The sequence below is a fragment of the Xyrauchen texanus genome, chromosome 6 (genome assembly GCF_025860055.1).
Source record: "Xyrauchen texanus isolate HMW12.3.18 chromosome 6, RBS_HiC_50CHRs, whole genome shotgun sequence".
In the NCBI taxonomy this organism is placed as follows: Eukaryota; Metazoa; Chordata; class Actinopteri; order Cypriniformes; family Catostomidae; genus Xyrauchen; species Xyrauchen texanus.
The window spans coordinates 46,467,922-46,486,947 of NC_068281.1; the positions used below are offsets into that span (position 1 = coordinate 46,467,922).

The 19,026-nt window shown below is 41.5% G+C and overlaps 3 protein-coding genes across 5 annotated transcripts in view; 1 reads left to right on the plus strand and 2 right to left on the minus strand.

Moving 5' to 3' along the window:
* Window positions 1-12,834, minus strand: part of LOC127644572 (gastrula zinc finger protein XlCGF7.1-like) — a 224,837-nt gene extending 212,003 nt beyond the window's left edge. Inside the window, exon 1 of the mRNA XM_052127805.1 lies at window positions 12,816-12,834. The gene's annotated coding sequence lies outside the window, so the exon portion shown is untranslated. The remainder of the gene's footprint in view (window positions 1-12,815) is intronic.
* Window positions 1-19,026, plus strand: part of LOC127644551 (gastrula zinc finger protein XlCGF57.1-like) — a 532,867-nt gene that overhangs the window by 90,724 nt on the left and 423,117 nt on the right. The window lies entirely within an intron of this gene.
* LOC127644562 (gastrula zinc finger protein XlCGF8.2DB-like) lies at window positions 927-18,492 on the minus strand. 2 transcript variants are annotated; one of them, XM_052127787.1, is made up of 3 exons: window positions 18,456-18,492; window positions 12,669-12,914; window positions 927-3,434 (listed from the first exon to the last, which is right to left on the minus strand). In XM_052127787.1, exons 2-3 carry the CDS (start codon window positions 12,751-12,753, stop codon window positions 2,575-2,577), a joined length of 945 nt encoding a protein of 314 aa, XP_051983747.1. In that variant the 5' UTR covers window positions 12,754-12,914; window positions 18,456-18,492; the 3' UTR covers window positions 927-2,574. The 2 variants fall into 2 exon arrangements, with proteins under 2 accessions (XP_051983747.1, XP_051983748.1); XM_052127788.1 differs by lacking the exon at window positions 18,456-18,492 and having other exon boundaries at window positions 12,669-12,971.

Below are 19,026 nucleotides of genomic sequence, written 5' to 3' on the forward strand. Positions count from 1 at the left end.
TTAAGAGCACAAAATTGTTTATAAGAGCACAAAACTAGTCTCTTAATTTTGCTCTCAAAGTGCACCAGATGGAAGTATTTAACTTTAAAATGTACAACATTTTCTTACGGGAGAGCATGCCCCCGGACCCCCCCAAGGGTGGCTGTGGCTAAGGTGGTAGAGTTGGTCGGCTGCCAATCGCAGTGTTGGTGGTTCAATTCCCGGCCCACATGACTCCACATGCCAAAGTGTCCTTGGGCAAGACACTGAACCCCAAGTTGCTCCCAATGGCAGCTCTGCCGCCATTGGTGTTTGAGTGTGTTTGAATGGGTGATTGGGACACTATGTAAAGCACTTTGGTAACCTCTAAGTTTAAAAAAAGCACTATATAAGTGCAGACCAAGAGGATCAGAGGTCCACCCCCCATAATCTCAATCCACACTTGCTCACAAGTGTGGATTGAGAAGAAACACAGTCCATATTGCAACATATTACCTATTAATTGTTGCATATTTGTTTGTTTTTGAGTAGTCTATGGGCATAACATTTTATTTGATTGAAAAACTTTGTTTTTTTAATATAGTAAATTATTCGTTTGTGCTTTGGCTCTTTTGAAAAAAATACATCAACCACAAATAAAAAGTGAAAATGTGTTCATGTAACTCTGTATGTAACCAGATCTCTGCTAAACCGACACACTGAATACATTCATTCAAGTAATCTCAACATTTATTGACGGAAAGTAAAAACTAAATCTGTAAATGCACTTTACACAAACACATTTAATATGATCAGCACTTCATAAAACAACGCAAAATGATTTCAGTAACATTTACATCTATCTGGGACACAGTTGTAAAGCTCTGAAGCACTTTTGAATGTTTCATATTGATTTATTCACATTAAATGGTGAAGACAAACTTGAAACACAACAAACCGATGAATCGCCGCTTTATGATGTCACAATAACAAACCGTAAGGCGATTCAAAATTAAAGTTATTTTCCTTTAAAGGTACAATAGACTTTTTAAATGTCCCAATCTGTTCTAAATTCCTCTGATAGCAGCAGATGTTTGGACAGGAATACAAACACAAACACTGGACAACCCCAGAGGGCTGGGGACTGGTCATTGGCGGTAACAGGGAGTTAGACAGACTAAATGTTGTTGGTCGCTTGGCAGATAGTGATGTGAGCTACAGCCACTGAGGACCAGGCAGACTAAGCGTTGATCTTCACTCTCCTCAAATCTGACAAACAACAGCTCACAATTTAATGGGGTAAATTGCTTGAACTTGCCACTTTCTGTCTCCGGACCTCAATTATCTTCTCACTCAATTCTACATTTCTTTGGTAAATAAACACAAAATGCTATCTGATGGTATCCATGTTTCTTGTTCACAGGCATGAGATGGTGAAGCATTGCAATCGTTATCTCTCGTCAATCACCACAATTTCAGGAGAAAATCCTGTATTCTGTACACACTCAAAATTCAAATTTAGAGGATTTACTTCCACATTTAATGCGGTTGTCACTCCCAAATTTCTGCAGAGAAAAAGAGTCTGTACACACAACATGGAATTTATGAAAATGTTGTGCAACCCCCTGCATTTTTGGGGAGTTAATTTGGTTGTTAAAAGTGGTTGTTACACCATTTTACACCAAATTACTGAACTGTGCACATGAGAGAATTAAGCACTAAAAAGGAGAGTGTCAAACATATTCAATTGCATTGTGTACATGGTCATAGATAATAGTCTCTGAGTGATTTCAGTGTAGAATCTTCTTTTCTCAGTGCATTTCTGCAATCAGCAATCTATCAAGTACGTTGTAGTGACCTTGGAAATGGGGTTTCCACACTTTTGAACTTTTCTAGCTGTTAAAAAACTAAAACTAAAGGTTTTTAAATGAATTTTATTGAGATTGTTGGGGAGGAATTCCATGCCAAGTAGCCCACCAATCCTTGGAATTAAGAGATTACACATATTATACAGTTTACTTGATAATACAATTACACTTATTTGTGCCTCCAAAAAGAAAAGAAAAAAAAATGGCTGAGCAGTTTACATTCACAATGGAAATTTTCATGACTTTTAACAATTTATTGCAATTTTGAAATTCCCTGATAATTCCGTGATACAATAAAAGACATGCCCAATTAAAGCAAAATTTAAAAGGAATACTAGAATAACCAAAATTCATATCCATGTATTTTTGTTTCATCAACACAGTAAGATTAGTCTGTTCCATTCTCAAATTCATCAGCATCTATCAACAGTGAACAACATGAAACAGAAATTAAACTGAAAGGAGACATTGCAATAATATATATTTCTATTACTACTACTTCCCATCATTAAAGAAATGATTCATAAAAACTAGAATTTCTACCAAAAGAGCAAGTTCATTTATCTTTAGGTATACCTGAAATTCCCCGTTTAAAGCATTGGACCTAAAAATAAACCCGAAGAGGAGCTTATGAAGACATTTTTCCACAATGCTTTTTTAAAATGAGTTGATTGGGTACTTGATGTGGTGAAACTCTACAGAAGGCTGGAGAGAATACTATTTTCAATACTCCTGAATGAGTGAAACTCTATACAATTTGTAAACTCTTATAAGGTTTTTCTTGAATATGGATTCTTTGGTGCATCTTGAAGTTGCCGGCTCCTGCAAAGGCATCGCCACACTCAGGGCACACATGAGCTTTCCCACTAGTATGAATTTTCTGGTGATTTTTGAAACGGTGCGGGCATGAAAAACTCTCTCCACAAAAAGAGCACAAATGGGGGTCTTTGTGAATTTTCAGGTGTTTCTTCAGGTTTGATTCCAAGTTAAAACTTTCATTGCACTGATCACAGTTAAATGACTTTGCTCCAGTGTGCTGAGAGAGAATATGACATTGAAGATTATTTAAATATTTGAATGTCTGTCCACAGTGATGGCATGTGAAAGGCCTCTCTCCAGTGTGAACTCTTATGTGGACATTAAGGGTTTTTTTTTGTCTGAAACTCTTTCCACACTGAGGACATGTGAAAGGATTCTCTCCAGTGTGTATTCTTATGTGTTCCTTTAGGATAAATTTACGTGTGAAACCCTTTCCACACTGAGGACATGTGAAAGGATTCTCTCCAGTGTGAACTCCCATGTGCCTTTTAAGGTTTTCTTTCTGTGAGAAACTCTTTCCACACTGAGGACATGTGAAAGGTTTCTCTCCAGTGTGAATTCTCACATGACTGGTAAGGTGTCCTTTTTGTCCAAAACTCTTTCCACACTGAGGACATGTGAAAGAATTTGTGGTTCTTGTCCTTTGACTTGTTTGTTGTGAGGAATTATTTTCAGTCTGTGAGCAACTAACTGATTTTTCTTCAGTTATGGATGTCCTAGGTTCCTGATACCAATGTTTCTCCTCCACACCATTCCATACTTGACTTTCCATTTTGACTTCCATCAGGCCTAAAAGAAACATATTTATGTTTGATTATGTAATTTCATGTCAATGGTCAACAAATTCAACAAATGTGAAATCAGAAATTAAGAAAATCAGTTCAGCGATATGAAAGACAAAGGTCTTGTTAATATACTGGTCCCTATGGTGTCCTATTACCAGCATTATTTTGTCTCTATTCCAATTAAGTCAGGATCTGACCCACATTTTAATCTTTTTAAATATGCTGATGATATGGCTTTGATATGGAGTTTAATATATAATTGAAGTCAGAAGTTTACATAAACCTTAGCCAAATACATTTAATCTCAGTATTTCACAATTCCTGACATTTAATCATAGAAAACATTCCCTGTCTTAGGTCAGTTAGGATCACTACTTTATTTTAAGAATGTGAAATGTCGGAATAATAGTAGATATAATTATTTCTTTCAGCTTTTATTTCTTTCATCACATTTCCAGTGGGTCAGAAGTTTACATACAGTGCATCCGGAAAGTATTCACAGCGCTTCACTTTTTCCACATTATGTTATGTTACAGCCTTATTCCAAAATTGATTACATTTATTATTTTCCTCAAACTTCTACAAACAATACCCCATAATGACAATGTGAAAGAAGTTTTTTGAAATCTTTGCAAATGTATTAAAAAAAAAAATAAAAAAAAATAAATAAAAAAAATCACATGTACATAAGTATTCACAGCCTTTGCTCAATACTTTGTTGAAGCACCTTTGGCACCAATTACAGCCTCAAGTCTTTTTGTGTATGATGCTACAAGCTTGGCACATTTATTTTTGGGCAGTTTCTCCCATTCTTCTTTGCAGGACCTCTCAAGCTCCATCAGGTTGGATGGGGAGCGTCGGTGCACAGCCATTTTCAGATCTCTCCAGAGATGTTCAATCAGGTTCAAGTCTGGGCTATGGCTGGGCCACTCAAGGACATTCACAGAGTTGTCCCGTAGCCACTCCTTTGTTATCTTGGCTGTGTGCTTAGGGTCGCTGTCCTGTTGGAAGATGAACCTTTGCCCCAGTCTGAGGTCCAGAGCGCTCTGGAGCAGGTTTTCATCAAGGATGTCTCTGTACATTGCTGCATTCATCTTTCCCTCGATCCTGACTAATCTCCCAGTTCCTGTCACTGAAAAACATCCCCACAGCATGATCCTGCCACCACCATGCTTCAATGTAGGTATGGTATTGGCCAGGTTTTGAGGTTTACTCCAGACATGACGCTTGCCATTCAGGCCAAAGAGATCAATCTTTGATTCATCAGATCAGAGAATTTTGTTTCTCATGGTCTGAGAGTCCTTCAGGTGTCTTTTGGCAAACTCCAGGCAGGCTGTCATGTGGCTTCCGTCTGGCCACTCTACCATACAGGCCTGATTGGTGGAGTGCTGCAGAGATGGTTGTTCTTCTGGAAGGTTCTCCTCTCTCCACAGAGAAACACTGGAGCACTGTCAGAGTGACCATCAGGTTCTTGGTCACCTCCCTGACTAAGGCCCTTCTCCCCCAATCGCTCAGTTTGGCCGGGCGGCTAGCTCTAGGAAGAGTCCTGGTGGTTCCAAACTGCTGCCATTTACGGATGATGGAGGCCACTGTGCTCATTGGGACCTTCAATGCTGAAGAAATTTTCCAGTACCCTTCCCCCAGATCTGTGCCTCGATACAATCCTGTCTCGGAGGTCTCCTTGGACTTGTGCTCTGACATGCACTGTTAACTCTGGGACCTTATATAGACAGGTGTGTGCCTTTCCAAATCATGTCCAATCAACTGAATTTACCACAGGTAGACTCCAATCAAGTTGTAGTAACATCTCAAGGATGATCAGTGGAAACAGGATGCACCTGAGTTCAATTTTGAGTGTTTTGGTAAAGGCTGTGAATACTTATGTACATGTGATTTTTCTTTCTGTTTTTAATTTTAATAAATTTGCAAAGATTTCAAACAAACTTCTTTCACGTTGTCATTATGGGGTATTGTTTGTAGAATTTTGAGGAAAATAATTAATTTAATCAATCAAGGAAGCGTTCAATAGAATAAAATGGAATTTTCTCTGGTCTCTTCTCAGCTGGAATGCTCACTGGCTCTCTTATGGTGTGTTCACATATGACGTGAATCGAGCGGTTCGCGCAGCGAGATTACATACAAAGTCAATGCAAAGAAGCGAATACACGTGAATTTGCGGCGGGCTGCGCAAATGAAGCGAATACCGCGAAGCGAAATCGCTTCATTCGTGTGAGGAAAAGAGGAAAACGCAGAAGGAAAAGAGGAAAACGAGCCGGCGTTCTCATCAGAGTAAGACGTCGTGCAAATCGACCCCCGCTACCCAGTATACTACTGGCAAATGTTCAGTCTCTGGACAACAAACTCTGCGAGCTGAGAGCACGGATCTCTTTCCAACGAGAGACGAGGGACTGCTGCGTTATGTGCCTTACAGAAACCTGGCTGTCTACGGAGATTCCAGACTCGGCCATCGAAATCACGGGCTTTTCCGTGCACCGAGCGGACAGAGCGAAAGACCTCTCTGGTAAAAGCAGAGGTGGTGGTGTATGTTTTATGATCAACAAAACATGGTGTGATCAGAGGAACGTACATTTCATCAAGTCTTTTGCTCTCCTGATCTGGAATATCTCATGCTTCTGTGTCGACCATTCTGGCTGCCGAGGGAATTCACAGCGGTTATCATCACAGCTGTGTACATCCCCCAGTAAGCCGACACAGACCGGGCACTCAGGGAACTGTATGGGTGTATAAGTGAGCAGGAAACCGCGCACCCTGAGGCTGCGTTCATTGTTGCCGGGGACTTTAACAAAGCCAACTTCAAAGCAATCGCCCCAAAATACCACCAACACATAAAGTTCAACACACGAGGGGACCGGGTTTTGGATCATTGTTACTCTCCCTTCCGGGAAGGCTACAAATCCCTCCCCGCCCCCATTTGGCAAATCGGACCATTCTTCCGTTCTGCTTCTGCCCGCTTACAGGCAGAAACTGAAACAGGAAGCACCCACCCTCAGAACGATCCAGTGCTGGTCGGACCAATCAGACTCTGCGCTACAAGACTGTTTTGATCACGCGGACTGGGAGATGTTCCGGTCCGCCTCTGATGACGACATCGAGGTTTACGCTGACAGCGTAGCGTGTTTCATCAGGAAGTGCGTAGAGGACGTTGTTCCGACCAAAACTATACGGATATACCCCAACCAGAAACCATGGGTTAACGGCGATGTTGCGCGGCACTCACTGCGCGGACCTCCGCTTTAATTCTCCTAACACGGAGGAGCGTAAACAAGCCAGTTATGCCCTCCGTAACACTATCAGTGCAGCTAAACGCCAGTACAGGCACAAGCTTGAAGGCCAGTTCAACACCACTGACTCTAGAAGTATGTGGCAGGGAATTAACACAATCACGGACTACAAGCGGAATAAAGTCTCCGCCATGAACACCGCTGCATCTCTCCCGGACGAACTTAATACATTTTATGCTCGTTTTGAGGACAGTAACACCGCCCTCGCGGAGAGAGCACTTCGCTGCTGGCGCTACAGAGGTTGATTCACTCTCCGTCTCTGTTGTGGATGTAACCCGATCATTCCGACGGGTGAACATCCGTAAAGCCGCGGGTCCAGACGGCATTCGGGCCGCGTCATCAGAGCGTCGCGCGAATCAACTGGCTGGTGTTTTTACGGACATTTTCAATCTGTCCCTCTCCCTGTCTGTAGTCCCCACATGCTTCAAAACATCAACCATTGTGCCTGTACCGAAGCAAGCTATAATCACATGCTTAAATGACTGGCGTCCTGTTGCTCTGACCCCCATCATCAGCAAATGCTTCGAGAGGTTAATCAGAGATCACATCTGCTCTGTTCTGCCCCCTCTTTGGACCCATTGCAGTTTGCCTACCGCAACAACCGCTCCACTGATGATGCCATTGCATCTACAATACACACTGCTCTCTCCCACCTGGAAAAAAGGAACACATATGTGAGAATGCTGTTTGTAGACTACAGCTCAGCATTCAACACCATAGTGCCCTCCAAGCTTGATGAGAAACTCCGGGCTCTGGGCTTAAACAGCTCGCTGTGCAGCTGGATCCTGGATTTCCTGTCAGGCAGACGTCAGGTGGTTAGAATGGGCAGCAACACCTCCTCATCACTGACCCTCAACACTGGAGCCCAGCAGGGCTGTGTTCTCAGCCCACTCCTGTATTCCCTGTACACACATGACTGTGTGGCAACACATAGCTCCAATGCCATCATTAAGTTTGCTGATGATACGACGGTGGTAGGTCTGATCACTGACAATGATGAAAGAGCCTACAGAGAGGAGGTGCACACTCTGACACGCTGGTGTCAGGAGCACAACCTCTCCCTCAACGTCAGTAAAACCAAGGAGCTTGTTGTGGACTTCAGGAAGAAAGACGGAGAACACAGCCCCATCACCATCAATGGAGCACCGGTGGAGAGAGTCAGCAGCTTCAAGTTCCTCGGTGTCCACATTACTGAGGAACTCACATGGTCCGTCCACACTGAGGCCGTTGTGAAGAAGGCTCACCAGCGCCTCTTCTTCCTGAGACGGCTGAGGAAGTTTGGAATGAACCACCACATCCTCACACGGTTCTACACCAGCACTGTAGAGAGCATCCTGACTGGCTGCATCACCGCCTGGTACGGCAATAGCACCGCGCACAACTGCAAAGCCCTGCAAAGGGTGGTGCGAACTGCCAGGAACATCATCGGAGGTGAGCTTCCCTCCCTCCAGGACATATACACCAGGCGGTGTGTGAAAAAAGCTCGGAGGATCATCAGAGACTCCAGTCACCCAAGTCATGGGCTGTTCTCACTGCTACCATCAGGCAGGCGGTATCGCAGCATCAGGACCCGCACCAGCCGACTACATGATAGCTTTTTCCCCAAGCAATCAGACTGTTGAACTCTTGATCTATCAGGATCAATAAATAGCACTGCACTTTATTAATCTATAATCTCACACTGGACTGTCAACATATTCTCCTCAATACAACTGCTATATATATATATATACACATATATATTTCATATACTCCCACTTATTGTATTGTATTGTATATTCTGTTCTATATTCTGCATTGTATATAATTATTGTGTTGTGTAAGTATGTGTACATCTGATTTGTAAATTGTTTTGTGTAAGTATGTGTACATTTGATATGTAAATTGTTTTGTGTAAGTATGTTGTTTATTGTAATTGGTATATGTCTCGTCACTGTCATGACTGCTATGTTGCTCGGAACTGCACACAAGAATTTCACCTACTGTTGCACTTGTGTACATGGTAGTGTGACAATAAAGTGATTTGATTTGATTTGATTTGAGTTGAAATTTTTCTAGTCGAGCTAAATATCTGTATGACGCATTGTCACAAAAGCCTATCAGGCTTACAGACAGAAACTGAAACAGCAAGCACCTGCCCTCAGAATGATCCAGTGCTGGTCGGACCAATCAGATTCTATGCTACAAGACTGTTTTGATCACGTAGACAACATTCAACACCAAAGTGCCCTCCAAGCTTGATGAGAAACTCCGGGTTCTGGGCTTAAACAGCTCGCTGTGCAGCTGGATCCATGACTTTCTGTCAGGCAGACGCCAGGTGGTTAGAATGGGCAGCAACATCTCCTCAACACTAGAGCCCTGCAGGGCTGTGTTCTCAGCCCACTCCTGTATTCCCTGTACACACATGACTGTGTGGCAACTTACAGCTCCAATGCCATCAAGTTTGCTGATGATACAACGGTGGTAGGTCTGATCACTGACAATGATGAAACAGCCTACAGAGAGGAGGTGCACACTCTGACACAGTGGTGGTGATCAAACACTGTATGATTGCCACAAACAAGTCCAATAAGACTAAAATAGCATATAAAATGCCTAAAATAACTGGCAGTATTTCTGTCTCTGAATTTATTACAATCAGAACTCTGGTATTAGTGTGAGGTGTGATTCAAATGAACAACACGTCAGTGGTGACCTTTACAAATTACACCAGAAAGGAAATCAGTGGGGTTCAGTATTGAATTTGAATCTTCCCTTGTGGTGACAAAACACTTTAAATCAGTCCATGCAGTTCAAACTTTTTCCATGTGCCAAGCTCCTTTGGGTTTGAGCGCCTTAACTTATGAAAAAGAAAAAACAAAATTATAAGTTTCTTCCTTTATAAATCTGATACAAAAAATTTGCTAAATCAGACGAGGTATTGTGTCGAAATGGCCCAACCAGCCTTGGTTTTCTAAACTTGCAAACAGACCGCTCTGCCTCAAATAATCCCGCTAAAGGGACTCTTTTAGCCATGGGATGGCATCCGCAGGCAGAACAGTGAAATCTCCATATTGCACCTTTATGCCCTAAAGGGACGTGTATTTACAGTCTGGTATTCATTTTTTTTGGATGAAAAACCCTGCAGGGTTTATACACAGTCACAAACAGTCAGATGTGGTACTCACAGAGCCAGGCTCCGTTGTGAAAACAAGTGCCTTAGCTCACAAATGACCAGCAGTGAAACGCAAATATGCCCTTTTCCCATATTGTCTTGATAAACAAAGTGCTGTGCAAAATCAGGCTGGGTCAGGAAACAGTGTTATAGGTTGTGCCAAAATGACCCAACCAGCTTTGGTTTCCATAGATGGTGGAACTGCTGGAAACTTAAGGAGAGATTTACTCTATGAGGCACAAGGCACGATCGGACATCCACAGCATTTACTGCAAGAACCCGATTAGCGAACTCCTCTGCTCTCACTACCCTCGATGGTGGGGCGGCAAGGGGGTACTCCGCGATTCCTCAGGTGGATCAGGCGGTCGCAGTGCACTTGAGCCCGCAGAGTGCCGAAACCTGGCGGAGTCGTCCGAGGCTCCCGTCCAACGCCTGTAAGCTTACGTCGTCTAAGGACTACGGTGCTGCTGGACGCACCGCCTCCGCCCTACATGCCCTTGCACAAAGGTAGTCTGCACGAAGGTTGTCCTGATCCTGTACTAATGAAGGAGCAGTCATACGCCTAGGGTCAACGGCATCCACTTCACTGCGGTGAGAGGCAAGAACACTGCTGCCTTGCGAGCGGAGACCACCTCCCTCCTGCGGAAGGCCGCGATAGAGCCCACCCAGACTTGGTATCTCACGTTCCTCGCGACATTACCACCCCTGGCGAATTACCCTGAGAAAGGAACCTCTTTTTCAGCGACAGGGCACCATCTGGCACCCGCAACCAGACCTCTGGAATCTCCACGTCTGGCTCTTGGACGGGACGTGGTAGACCTAAGTGGCCTACCACCTGCAGTGGTAGACACGATCACTCAGGCCAGGGCTCCCTCGACGAGCCTCCTGAATGACCTGAAGTGGCATCTGTTCGCTAAGTGGTGTTCTTCCTGATGCGAAGACCCCAGAGATGCGCAGTCGGATCAATGCAGAGAGGCTGAAGGGGTGGCTGTCACCCTACACCTTGAAAGTGTATGTTGCCGCTATATCGACACATCACAATGCTGTAGACGGTAAGTATTTAGGGAAGCACGACTTGATTGTCAGGTTCCTGAAAGGCGCGAGGAGGTTAAACCCCCACAGACCACGCCTCGTTCCCTTGTGGGACCTCTCTGTGGTCCTTCGTGGCCTACGATGAGCTCCATTTGAGCCCCTTGAGTCTGCTGAGTTAAAGGCGCTCTCCCTGCAGGGCTGCGCGCCATTCTACCAGGGCTATAGCGGCCTCCTGGGCTCTGACCAACGGCACCTCTTTTGCAGAAATTTGTAGAGCAGCGGGCTGGGCAACACCTAACACCTTTGTGAGGTTCTACAACCTCCGGGTTGAGCCGGTTTCATTAAGTAACAGGTAAGTCTCAAAAACTCGCCACTGACCCAGTACGTGTGTCCATTGGGCCCTGTACTAGGATAGGTACTCCACATGCGCTGGTTATCCTGTTGATAACCCCATGTGTTGTATTTTCTGCAAAAGGGTTTCCCCATCGGTAAACCACGTCTTCCTTGGGCAGAGGCCTCTCTGTCCCGGTCATCGTGCTTGTAGTAACTCCTCCCCCTTCTGGTCTACCACGGGACTCCTCCCAATGACGTGCTTCCGACCGGACTCAGCAAGTCTATGTGACATATTCCCACTCTAAAGCCCCCCTCTCCAGGCAGGGTGTGGTCTCCACAGTGTCCTCCTCTTTGGAGGGACACCCCATGCCGTGGACCTTATATGGCCCCCAGCTGAATGATTTTGTTCCTTTTTGGGGAGTAAAAAGAGAAGAGGCCACAGCTGGGTCTGTGATTCTTATTTTTTGAGCAGATGACTTGTCTTTGAGGTGAGGGTGACCATTTGATGACTACAAGTGCATTGGGGGTAGTTACGTGATGACCTGGTGCGCTGGCTAAGAGGCACACAGAGCTCTGCCCGTCTCGCACCGCCAGTCCACTTAACACAGTTCAGTAGTTGTGGCATTTTCCATAGGGACCCCTAGTGTCACTACATCGACACAAAGTCGAGTGAGTGACAGAAGGGGAACGTCATGGTTACTAATGTAACCTCCATTTTCTGATAGAGGGAATGAGACATGACACTAAACAACACTGAACTACCCGCTGAAATGGCCGGGACCTTGTCTCGGCTCCTCAGTGCGAAACCTGAATGAGTGATTGCATTCCAGCTCCTTATATACTTGTATGTCCAGGAGAATGGCATGCAAATTTCACTGACCAATTTTCATTGTTTTCCTTTTCAAACGATTAATCATTATATGTATGTGACTTTATTTTTAATATTTATTTTTCTGTATTTTATTTTATTTATTTATTGTGGATGGATGTGGATACTGGATTTGCACTTTTTAGAGAGCTCAATAAAATGTTCTAATTATATTTTGGTAGCATTTGTGAGATAATATATGTAATTGATTGTGTAAAATAGGCACATAATATCGTGATATCGATCTAAGGTCCCTGAATCAGATCGAATCAAAATTGCATCGCGGCAGACTTTGAGGTATTGGCGAACATCGGATCGCTGGCTAAGAGAATCGTTTCAAGATTGTATCGTGATGAAAATAGCAATTTACACCCCAACTCCTTATGTGGTTTTTGTGATCCAATTGTGACCCATTTTTCACCTTTATATAGTGCTGACCTCTTGTTATCAGATCCCCTGACACACATCTTAATCCCAGGTGTAAATGGAGTCTGAGACACTCAAATCACTCCTAAGTAATCAACAATAAAAACAAGAATGGACACAAACCTATTTGTTCCTCAGTTTCTTCATTTTTCTCTATGCGTGGTTCTGGATAACCCATGTCCTCTCGCTCCTCTTTAATAAAATCCATCTTTGCAGTAGTACGTCAGAAATTGTTGACACACTTGAAGTTTGTCCTGCACTTCTGGAAACTCTTCTTCAATTCAAAGATGACAGGAATATTCAGAGCATTTATTGCTGAATTGATATGGTAGTGGATTCATAATCACTGTGTGGTAGTGATGACCAGACCTGCCAACATTAAAAGAAAGTCAGAATTTTTAAATGTTCTGCATTAACACCTTTAAGCTTCTCTGCATTACTCATTACATTTCTGTATTTATCCTCACATTTACTTATTTTAATCCATTAATGTAATTTTATACTTGCATTTCAAAACTTCCTTTGATAGCCCCCACATTATTGCAAGTTTAATAAATTCAGAATCACAAATAAATAATAGTAACAAAAACAGACAGAAATAAGAATAAAAAAATAAAAAAAATGCACAGCTTCTTTAATTCTCATGGGTAAAAGCTTACAATCAGTCAGCCTCATTAGCACAGACACTTATCAGGGCATACATAACTGATAAAAATGAAACATAAAGGACTTCAGAGATTGTTGGAATATATTTCACTAATAATGCTGCACAATCAATTTACAATCAAAATCACGATTTAGCCTTGTGCAATTTTTTAACCAACAGAAGGCTTTGATTTATGCTCAGGGTGGACATTTAGTGGGTTAAATTAGCCACTATATGGTCTGTGAAGGATACATCTAGCTAGTAGGGGAGGGAATCACAAGGTAACTGGTGATACGATATTATATCGATATGTAGGTCACGCTACGATATTATTGCGATTCTTTATTTTTGGTATGTTATAATTCATAACTGCGATGTATTGCAATATTTTACTCAATGTCTCTCATTCTTCTTCATAGGACTTCAGAGAACTGTTTCCAAATGACCAAATGCATTGTTAAATTAATATAACAGTGCCAGTGTACAAAACAAGGTCAGTTTATTTCCTATTATATCACAGATCTGTTGAATGCTTGATTCTGATTGGTTTACAGATGTTCTAAGGTGTGTAATTATGTTCAGTTCCATATCACTTGCGATTCTACTGTTTCAATTTCTGGTCTCCAGTGTTTTTTTTCACAATGGCATATATTCTTAGTGATTAATGTAATATTTAAGGAATTACATTTGTATAAATGGTCAAAAAACATGTGGCTGTATTGTGCTGATTCTTCACAGAGTAATTTAGACAGTGTAGATATCATGAGGTGATGGTCCGAGGTTAGTTACGTTGACATCATTAAATACTTTATTTATCTATTTAGTTATTATGACCACGAACAACAGCACGAGTTGAGCCTGCGATTATTATATAAATATTTTTGTAACAAAATCAATCAAAACAGGATTATAATTTTGAGCAAAATAATCCTTATTATTTTAACTATTAATGTGCAGCCCTAATGATTAGTTTATGTCTGTTAACTGTTTTATTACCACCCCTGTTAACTGTCTTATCTGTTCCCCACTCTCATCTTAAGTCCAAAGGTGATAGGGCTTTCTCAGTTGCGGCACCTAAGCTCTGGAACAGCTTGCCCCAGCATAATAGATCCTCTACTTTTATTAAAAAAAAATAATCTAACTGAAGATTAATTTATTTATTTTAGCCTTTGACTTGAATTAGAATGTATCTCTCCTTATTGTGCATATATATATATAAATAAATTCACACACACACACTGCCTGGCGAAAAAAAAAGTTGCATAGTCTAATATTTCGTTGGACTGCCTTCAGATTTGATTACGGTGCGCATTCGTCATGGCATTGTTTCGACAACTTTATGCAATATCACAACATTTATTTCTGTCCAGAATTGCATTAATTATTGGCTGAGATCTTGTACTGATGACAAGAGAGTTGAACCACTCTCAAGCACATCCCAAAGTCTTTCAATGGGGTCAGAACTCTGTGGTGGCCAATTCATGTGTGAAAATCATTCCTCATGCTCCCTGAACCACTCTTTCACAATTTGAGCCTAATGAATCATGGCCTTGTCTTCCTTGAATATGCCTGTGCCGTGTCATTCAGTACATTCAAGTTTGTCAGCTGACTTCATTTTATTGCCGCATAATGATCCTGAGACTAGACCTGACCAATTGAAGTAACCCCAGATCATAACACTGCCTCCAGAGCCTTGTACAATGAGCACTATGCATGACGGGTGCTTCGCTTCATAAGCTTCCATTTTAACCCTGAAGTGCCCATCCCTTGGGAATAGGGTATATCTGGACACTTCAAACCACACAACCTTTTTCCATTGATCCACAGTCCAATCTTTATGCTACCAATTAATATGTTGCCAGCTGAAACATATTAATCACTGCAATCATGATCCAATCATAGGCTCTTAAGTATCTGCTTATTTAAATACAAAAACAACCTTTTTTCTTTGGCCAGACAGTGTAGTTTATGTCAGAAGTTTACATACACTTAGGTTGACATCATTAAAACAAATTTTTTAACCACTCCACAGATTTCATATTAGCAAACTATAGTTTTGAGACTGACATGTGTAGTTTTTCCCAAAAATTGTTTACAGACAGATTGATTCACTTTTAATTGACTATCAGAAAGTTAACTGCGCCTTTAAGCAGCTTGAAAAATTCCAGAAAATGATGTCAAGCCTTTAGACAATTAGCTTCTGATAGGCTAATTGGAGTCAATTTGAGTTTTACCTGTGGATGTATTTTAAGGTCTACCTTCAAACTCAGTGGCTCTTTGCTTGACATCATGGGGAAAATAAAAACAAATCAGCTAAGACCTCAGATACAAAATTGTGGACCTCAAAAATTCTGTTTCATCCTTAGGAGTAATTTCCAAATGCCTGAATTTACCACGTTCACCTGTACACACAATAGTATGCAAGTATAAACACCATGGAACCACACAGCCATTACACCACTCAGGAGCATTCTGTCTCCTAGAGATGAGCATAGTTTGGTGCGAAAATTGCAAATCAATCACAGAGCAACAACAAAGGATCTTTTGAAGATGCTGGAGGAAACCAGTAGACAAGTATCTATATCCACAGTAAAATGTGTCCTATATTGACATAACCTAAAGCCTTCATTACTCCAAAACAGCCATAAAAAAGCCAGACTATAGCTCGCAAGTGTACATGGGGACAGAGATCTATTTGGAGAAATGTTCTCTGATCTGATGAAACAAAAATGTAACTGTTTGACCATGTGACCAATGACCATCATTAGGTTTGGAGGAAAAAGGTTGAAACTTGCAGGCTGAAGATCACCACCCCAAACATAAAGCATGGGGGTGTCATTTTTGTGGGGGTGCTTTGCTGCAGGAGAGACTGGTGCACTTCACAATGGCATCATGAGGAAGGAAAATTATTTGAATACATTGAAGCAACAACTCCAGACATCAGCCAGAAAGTTTAAGCTCGTCACAAATGGGTCTTCCAAATGGACAATTGAGCAACTAATTGTGAGAAGCTTGTGGAAGGCTACCCAAAATGTTTTACCCAAGTTAAACCACTTAAAGTGAATGCTACAAAATACTAACAAAGTGTATGTAAACTTCTGAGCCACAGGGAATGTGATAAAAGAAATAAAAGCTCATCATTCTCTCTGCTATTATTCTGACATTTCACATTCTTAAAATAAAATAGTGATCCTAACTGACCTAAGACAGTTTTCTATGATTAAATGTCAGGAATTGTGATAAACTGAGTTTAAATGTATTTGGCTCAGGTGTATGAAAACCTCTGGCTTCAACTGTATATATATATTTGAAATACACTCACCTAAAGGATTATTAGAACACCTGTTCAATTTTTCATTAATGCAATTATCTAATCAACCAATCACATGGCAGTTGCTTCAATGCATTTAGGGGTGTGGTCCTGGTCAAGACAATCTCCTGAACTCCAAACTGAATGTCAGAATGGGAAAGAAAGGTGATTTAAGCAATTTTGAGCGTGGCATGGTTGTTGGTGCCAGACGGGCGGTCTGAGTATTTCACAATCTGCTCAGTTACTGGGATTTTCACGCACAACCATTTCTAGGGTTTACAAAGAATGGTGTGAAAAGGGAAAAACATCCAGTATGCGGCAGTCCTGTGGGCGAAAATGCTTTGTTGATGCTAGAGGTCAGAGGAGAATGGGCCGACTGATTCAAGCTGATAGAAGAGCAACTTTGCCTGAAATAACCACTTGTTACAACCGAGGTATGCAGCAAAGCATTTGTGAAGCCACAACACGCACAACCTTGAGGCGGATGGGCTACAACAGCAGAAGACCCTGCCGGGTACCACTCATCTCCACTACAAATAGGAAAAAGAGGCTACAATTTGCAAGAGCTCACCAAAATTGGACAGTTGAAGACTGGAAAAATGTTGCCTGGTCTGATGAGTCTCGATTTCTGTTGAGACATTCAGATGGTAGAGTCAGAATTTGGCGTAAACAGAATGAGAACATGAATCCATCATTGTTACCACTGTGCAGGCTGGTGGTGGTGGTGTAATGGTGTGGGGGATGTTTTCTTGGCACACTTTAGGCCCCTTAGTGCCAATTGGGCATCGTTTAAATGCCACGGCCTACCTGAGCATTGTTTCTGACCATGTCCATCCCTTTATGGCCACCATGTACCCATCCTCTGATGGCTACTTCCAGCAGGATAATGCACCATGTCACAAAGCTCGAATCATTTCAAATTGGTTTTTTGAACATGACAATGAGTTCACTATACTAAAATGGCCCCCACAGTCACCAGATCTCAACCCAATAGAGCATCATTGGGATGTGGTGGAACGGGAGCTTCGTGCCCTGGATGTGCCACCATGTACCCATCCTCTGATTGCTACTTCCAGCAGGATAATGCACCATGTCACAAAGCTCGAATCATTTCAAATTGGTTTTTTGAACATGACAATGAGTTCACTGTACTAAAATGGCCCCCACAGTCACCAGATCTCAACCCAATAGAGCATCATTGGGATGTGGTGGAACGGGAGCTTCGTGCCCTGGATGTGCATCCCACAAATCTCCATCAACTGCAAGATGCTATCCTATCAATATGGGCCAACATTTCTAAAGAATGCTTTCAGCACCTTGTTGAATCAACGCCACGTAGAATTAAGGCAGTTCTGAAGGTGAAAGGGGGTCAAACACAGTATTAGTATGGTGTTCCTAATAATCCTTTAGGTGAGTGTATGTATGCTTTTTAATGCTTGACACTGTACAGCACTTTTGCTCACCAACTGTTGTTTTTAAATGTGCTTTATATATAAATGACTTCTCGGCCCACAGCAACACTACACATCTTTAGTCATTATTCTTTTTTAAAATCTATTAAAATTGTAATCGGTGGAAATTTAAAACACCATAACCTGTATTGGGGACTTAAAGAACCGAATTATAAAACTATTCAAGAAACAAACTCACATGAACCTCCACCAGTCTGATACACAACAAACATAAAATATAAGGAGACAATTTGAACATGCAACTGTATACAACCTGATATCTGATTAACCGGCGCGCTGAATACATTAATTCAACATGTACTGAACGGAAATCAGCAATGAAAAATAAGTAAACGCGCTTTCTTTAAACAAATATATCTACGACGACCAGCACTTCATAAACCAACTCAAATAATTTAAATAACATATATATGTTGTTGGACCACATTTGTTAAGCTGTGCAGCACTTTTGAATTTATTCACATTAAATGCGGAAGACAAACCTGAAACAAAACAACGGACCGATGAATCGCGGCGCCGTTTTATGACGTAAAACGACATAGCCATTCATTTTTCAAAATAAAGGTCCTTTCACACTACCATGCATAATGAACAATAAAATAATGTAAAAAATATTAGAGTGGAATCTGAGGGGTAACAATTATGAAATCTAGCCTAATATAGTATCTTTGCTATTAATTAAATATTTAAAACGTATTTTGATGGCCTGGAATTGTATAAAAATAATGTTTTTATTCTTTAAGATCAACTTTATCAATATGTCTCATTTTCATCAGGCAATGCTGAGCAGCCTCAGTTTACAACTGAAACTACACAGAAAATTACTACAGTATACTTTTAAATTTTTCCAATCTTTTCTGAGGTTTTATTACCTCTGACAGCTGCAGCTTTTTGTACAGGAATAAAAACAAGGCAAACAAGTTTATTTATATAGAATACTTCATACAAAATTGTAATTAAATGTGCTTAAACAAATTATAAAGAAAATGCAAGATACACAAAAGTCCATTTGAAAACCATGCAGTCTCAAGTCAAGTCAATTTTATTTGTATA

Excerpts from the sequence above, each read along its gene's own strand:
- LOC127644562 (XM_052127787.1), bottom strand. The coding sequence starts at position 12,753 with ATGGATTTTATTAAAGAGGAGCGAGAGGACATGGGTTATCCAGAACCA. Across the intron at positions 3,435-12,668 it reads AGAAACTGAGGAACAAATAG|GCCTGATGGAAGTCAAAATG; the intron begins GTTTGTGTCCAT and ends TGTTTCTTTTAG.